General features: G+C 28.5%; 1 protein-coding gene across 1 annotated transcript; it reads right to left on the minus strand.

Moving 5' to 3' along the window:
- Positions 1–414: 414 nt before the first annotated feature.
- Positions 415–2869, minus strand: LOC111031275. The gene is made up of 7 exons (XM_022311154.1): positions 2797–2869; positions 2454–2600; positions 2049–2357; positions 1619–1886; positions 944–1481; positions 776–834; positions 415–706 (listed from the first exon to the last, which is right to left on the minus strand). The coding sequence occupies exons 1-7, from the start codon at positions 2867–2869 to the stop codon at positions 415–417; spliced, it is 1686 nt and encodes a 561-aa protein (XP_022166846.1).
- Between the last annotated feature and the right edge of the window lie 3738 nt (positions 2870–6607).

A 6607-nucleotide genomic window follows, 5' to 3' on the forward strand; every position in this document is an offset into this window, starting at 1 on the left:
TTATTACACCAACGACAAGTCAAAGAGAATATATATAGGTACACTACGAGAATGTACACATATAAACCATCATAATATATATATATATAGAGAGAATTTAGACGTATGCGATCGTATTAAAAATTTAAAAGTGTGCTGGGTTAAAATAATATCTACACGTCAGTGCCGCAACTTAGTTATTTAGGGCCCCAGGGCAAAATTTAATTTCGGGCCCTTTAACTATAGGGGGTACTTAATAATATAAAATGCTGCTATACATTTTTTTTTCGGATAAAATTAAGAGGTATGATAAATGATTATTATTTTGTATATCTATTTTATTCTATGTTTCTGTGGAAATAATATCTGTATTTATATAATTTATTTTATATATTTAAATAATTTTAATAAACTTAGCAATACATTAATTCATACTTAATCAAATTTCATTTTACTTGCTTTCATATTTGAAAAATTTGTTAGTATTTTGTCCATATCAATTTCTTTTGTACGACGATGTTCAATATTTAAAACTGAAATATAGGAAAGTCGTTCTTGTCCAATTGAATTCCTTAAATAGTTTTTTATTATCTTAAGTTTTGAAAAAGACCTTTCTGCTGTTGCAACTGTTACTGGCAATGTCAAATAAATTATACATGCTCCTAATATATCAGAGTAACTCGTAGCAAAATCGTTTTCAATAATAAATGAAGCCAGTGCTTGGATACTATTCAAATTTTTATTTTTATATAATTTCTTTGATTGATAGCAGTTGACTCGTTAAATCAGAAATTACATCTGATTGATACATTTATATAAAGTCATATGATCCTTTAATAGTAATTTCATCTGGTCCTATAAGTGTTTGAGGTTTCAAAAAATTGAAAATGTTACAAACGTTATGTAAACCTTTAAAGCGATCATTAAGTTGACATATTATTGTGTCAACAATTGGTAAAAATACTTTTATTTTAAAATTATCTTGTGTGATATTCATCCGTCTATCACCATCTATTTCATCAAAAAACAATCTTGCTTTTTTTTGGCGAGCCACTTTGTCATCAGTTGGAATACCCCATTTGATTGCCAGGTTGTTTGCATTTTCAACTACACTACAATAGTCATTCCTAAGTTGCTGCATACAAGTATAGGCATCAGTTAATCTATCTAATGCTTTTTTGAGGTCAATGTCTTGCTTCTGCAAAAGTTTAGAGATACCATGCAAAGGATGCAATACTCGTTCCCACAAACATAACATAAGTAAAAATTCAAAAGATTCTATATTTTTTTTAATTGAAATTACCATATGTTTTTCATCTACTTTGTTACTTGATAAACACATGTATGTTAATGATTTTATAACTCCTATATACCTTTGTTTTAACGCAGATACTGAGGAATGCCTGGCCTCCCAGCGAATAGGACAAACTTTTTTAAATACTTTAAGTCTAATTGTTTTGGCAGTGTCATCACCAAATGCAAGTGATGCCCATCTAGGACAACTAGAACCAAAAAAATTGAATATAGTTTGTAATGTTGTGTGCGCAGCAGTGTACATAATGTGCATTCGACACAGTAGAAGATATTCTTTGTTGCACTGCTGAATAAGCTCCACTCATTACTACTGCACCATCATAACCCTGGCCTCGACAATTTTGGATGTCTAAATTGTATTTTTTTCAACACGTCATAAATAAGATTTTCATAGTCCTTTGAGCCATGGTTATCAAATTCAAAAAACCCAAAAAATGATTCTTTTACTTCTAATGATTTTGTTTCGTAGTTTAAAACAACATAACGCAGTATAACACTCAATTGATCAATTTTTGTTATATCTTGTGTTGAATCTACTATTATTGAATAATATTTAGATCTTATTACTTCGTTTGCTAATATACTTAATACTTCTGAGGATAATAAATAAATAATTTCATTTTGAATTTTCCAACTCAGGTATTTTATTGTATGATTTTCATTATTCAACAGATTATTTAAAACAGGATCAAAATCTGCCATTAGTCTTACAGTTCTGATAAAGTTTCCTTCTGTATTATTTATTTTAGTTTTACTGTTTTCATTTCCTCGGAGAGCAGTATTCCCCGCAGTTAAAAATAAAATAATTTTTACTAATCTAATTAAAACACTTCTCCAAAAACTAGCTTCTTTAATAATTTTATCTTCCATATGTTTGTCTATAGTTTCGTTTTTTAACCAACGTACTCGGACTTCAGTGGCTTGAATATGCTGTTGAGAAATTTCATGTGTTCCAATTTTTTCTCCAATATGGTGCCAATCATTAATTCCTAATATCCAATTTATTTTAAAATTTCTATTTTGCCTATCAGCGAAAAGCCAACATATTTCACAGTATGCACAATCTAAAATGAATGAATAGCATAACCATATTCTGGCTATACATAGTCCTGTATTTGTAGTTTTGTGATAAAACTGTGCTGAAAAACGTCTAAGGATACCTTTTCCATCAGGGCTGTAGGGAAAATCTATGTAGGTTGGTTTACACGGTCCATGCAATAAAATACTTCTCTTCAAATCAGATTTTACAGTATCAAACTCTGTAAAATGTCCACGGTCAGTAGGATAATCATTTGTTAAATCTAAACCTATAAATAAAACAAAATTTACTATACATATTATAAGGTAGGTAATGAATATCAAAATTGTTTAACTGTTTAAAAGCTATATGAATATCTTTTTACATTTTAATATCACTTGAAATAGATGTAATTATCATGATTATTAATTTATTCAGTTTAGTTTAAGTTTTAAGAAAACTATATTTTGAGAAATATATTTCACCTGGTTTATCAAATATGCCTGACTCAGTATCATCACAAGTCTCAGACGATTTCATTTCATTATTTTCATTCATTATTCGACTAATTAAGTTGGTGGAACAGTTATCAACTAATAGCAAAAAAATTACTTTATGAAATAGGTACAAATCAAATGTTCATTAAAATGTATAATATTATGAAAGATTATTATTTACGTGTAACATTGGTATAATATAATAAATTGAACAACAAAGCTTATCTTCATACAATATGTGTTTAAACGTTTAGTGTAGTTAACATTTTTACATATTAATAATTGTAAAAAGTTTAATTTAGGTTCCTGCCTGGTTTATCAAATATGCCTGACTCAGCATCATCACAAGTCTCAGACGATTCCACTTCATTATTTTCATTTGTTTTCATCATAACATTTTTAGCACGCTTGTCAACTAAAATATTTTAAAAAATATCACATATTCACATCATATTATTTATAGATGTGCAGAATATAATGTGATAACTAGGTAAATATGTAAATAGAAAACTAAGTTTTTAGTAAACAACCTTCATTTTATAAAAAACCTTAACTTTAGGAATTTTAACAACCACCCAGTATTTAATAATATATATTTACAACTTACAAGCATTATCCAAATTGTTTTTTACTGCAAACATATTTAATGAACCTTTCAATTTCTTTATTTCTTCATCTTTTTTTATTTTCATTTTCCTTTTTGCTGAACCACTGGGATATTTTGGCATTATAAATATTATTAAAATAACTTATAAGTCAAGTATTAGTATTAGCACCAATGATTAATAAGAGTATTTATTTATTAGCAATGCAAACTATTCAATGAAAAGTGAAAATTAAAAGTACCTTGTAGTAACTTCGTGATTATAAATGTGAAATAACTTAGTATACATAGAGGCATAAGCTATAAAGGTTATTGGTTAATTATTATTTTGTAGGTAGGTAAATAAATGTAAACAAAAGCGATATTTTTATTCTATTTTTATTTTGCACTTTTGCGGTGCTTACTTTGGTTTATAAGACAAACTGTGTATTCAGAGTAGCCAACGCCAAGATGATCGATGATTTTTTCATCATTTATCTTTTATCACAGAATAAATCTATGAAATTAAATTGACTTGCCGCCAAAGACTTTATACTACTACGGCTATATATAGTACTATATATCATCTTTAATCGTGCTTATACCATAAAGCATAGACTTTTACCGCATTATTACTAATCGATTATGAACTCCTTACTAGTTAATATTTAAAATAATTCAATTCAAAGTACATTTTTACAAAATCAAAAACCAGGAAAAATTATAATAGTATCCATCCATTATGGGCCCCCTTTGAAAAATAAATTTGGGCCCTTTGGCAGGGCTTTGCCCTGCTTGCCCTGGTGGTAGTTGCGGCACTGCTACACGTGCAGTATGTGTGTGCAAGTATTATACAATATACTGTATTTCAATTTGACCAAAATATAACCGACGTTCATTTTTGTCAGGTTTCGAAAAAAAATATGCACTTACAAAGTTTGGAGCTCAACCTTTTTACAAAATATTCTTTCAAATAACTTTATACATACTAAATGGTTTTTATTTATATATATTTTTTTATGTTATCAGTTTCAGCAACTAAGTCATATCAAGCAGCTATTACCAATCAGATATGAATGCACGAGGTCTGAATACGTTGATGTGCATAATAGGATTTTCAACAAGGATTCCTATTGAACACCGACCAAAAAGTACTTAAAAGTCATGGTATATACAACTATCATTTCTAGTTATTTTTATCTTCATTATGATGGCACCAACAACCGACGGGGTTAAAAGTAGAAATTCTTAACCGCAAATATGATTTAATTGTTATCATGTTATATACTGATAATTTATGCTACAATTTTTGATGAATGCAGTCACTCGCAAGTCAGTCGCAACCCAAATTTTTCTCCACGAAATTAAATTCTATATTGGTCTGCAGGATGACCATTCTTTGTTCATCTGCTGCAAAACCTCTACACCGTGTTCCAGGCATCAACAATTACCCTACACTAGAATACATAACCGAAATGTCTGTGATTCAGTACGTAAAAATTAATTTTTTGTTATTGCGGATGACTTACGAATAATAATTACGTTGATATATACCTAAGTACTTATCAATAAGCATACATTATACCTAATATTGAGTATTATAATGATGCACCATGTAAGTAATATTATATACAGCTTTAATAGAAATCGATTTTTTTAAACGTTTATTATTTTTTTGATCTTTATAGAATATCATTCATACTTCATATATTTTTTTTGTCATAGGCATATATATTTTTTAATTTGCACAATCTGTATAACATATTTTTACTGTGAGCACAATAAACGGAGGTATAAATGAGTGGGCTAGATTGACTAGATTGAAAAAAAGTATTCAGTAATTGAATTTCATGACGTTGGTGGCAGTGATGATGGTCAGTCGACTAGCATGTCACGGTACCCACAATTACGCTTTAAACGACGGTCAGTCACCAGAGATTATTTGGAAAGAGAGATTTTGGAAGAAGTGGCTACGGTGATTTGCTAGTTTAAGCTGGAAGCGTTTGTATTGTGTTTTTGCAACATTTTTGACTGACGTAATGATGAAATCCCTGCGAAGAGCATCTTTCGATACATAAAAGGGAACTTAAGTTATATTTAATAATTTTAATAATGTCTTATAGGTACCGTATTTTTTTTTATATGATTAAAGTTTAACAATAATTCTTTAAGAGTACTAATTAATTTTTAATGAACAAAAATAGTACATTCAGATATAGACTAAACAAAAGAATACGTGAGGTACTTTAACAATACTAAGATGTGAAAAAAAATGTATTTTTGAGAACAGAGAGCACGTCAGTTATAAGTACCTATATTAAATGTTTAGTGAATCCAATTTAATATTATAAACGATGTGTAATATATAATTTTTTCTCTGATAGTTTTTGGAGTCAGGAATATTCAATTGGATCATATAAAATAGCCACAGACGCTGCTTATACAATATATTTAACACAACAGTGGAAATATCGGTCTTATGAGCATTGATATTATGATCAGAATTCAGTCGATTATAACGAAAAGTATCATGTGACATTGCTTTACTGGTTTTTTGTAGAATTCAATCAGAATATTATATTTTAATAATATATAAGGTTGGTTCATACCTGCAAGTTCGGTTATTTTTTAGAATTATAATATAAAATTACTAATTTTACATTTACGAAATCCACCATGTTGAAATTAGTGGGTGGAATTCGCGCAATAGCAAATGATCCGCTAGTCTATGACCATCGATCGTTAAAGTCTTCAAAAATGGAATACTATGTGAACATAAGTTTCTTATTATGCAACTAAACGGGTGGTATTTCAAATTGTTCGTGATTTTTTAGTTAGACTCGAAATACGTGAGTTGTACATTTCGTTAAAACAGTAGCCATCACATTTTAGTGACTGCAGCCATATTTCTAAATATTAAAAGAATATTATTGACAGTAGTGTACTTAATTCCGATTTGGAAGTCTGTCTTTGTAGATATATTACTTTATGAAATATAAGAACTTAAACATATGAACGAAATGTTTATCAGTCAATACTATTTATAATTTATTTGTATATTATCATTAAATTAAACATATTTGTTATTTTTATTTAAATGTAGGTATATTTTGTATTTTAATAATAGTATTAATAATTGGCATCGGATAACAATAACAATAATATTAATATCATTACAAGTGATTTATTGTACCTAAATTGCCTATTCAATACGCC

Source organism: Myzus persicae, unplaced genomic scaffold (genome assembly GCF_001856785.1).
Source record: "Myzus persicae strain clone G006 unplaced genomic scaffold, MPER_G0061.0, whole genome shotgun sequence".
NCBI classification, from domain to species: Eukaryota; Metazoa; Arthropoda; class Insecta; order Hemiptera; family Aphididae; genus Myzus; species Myzus persicae.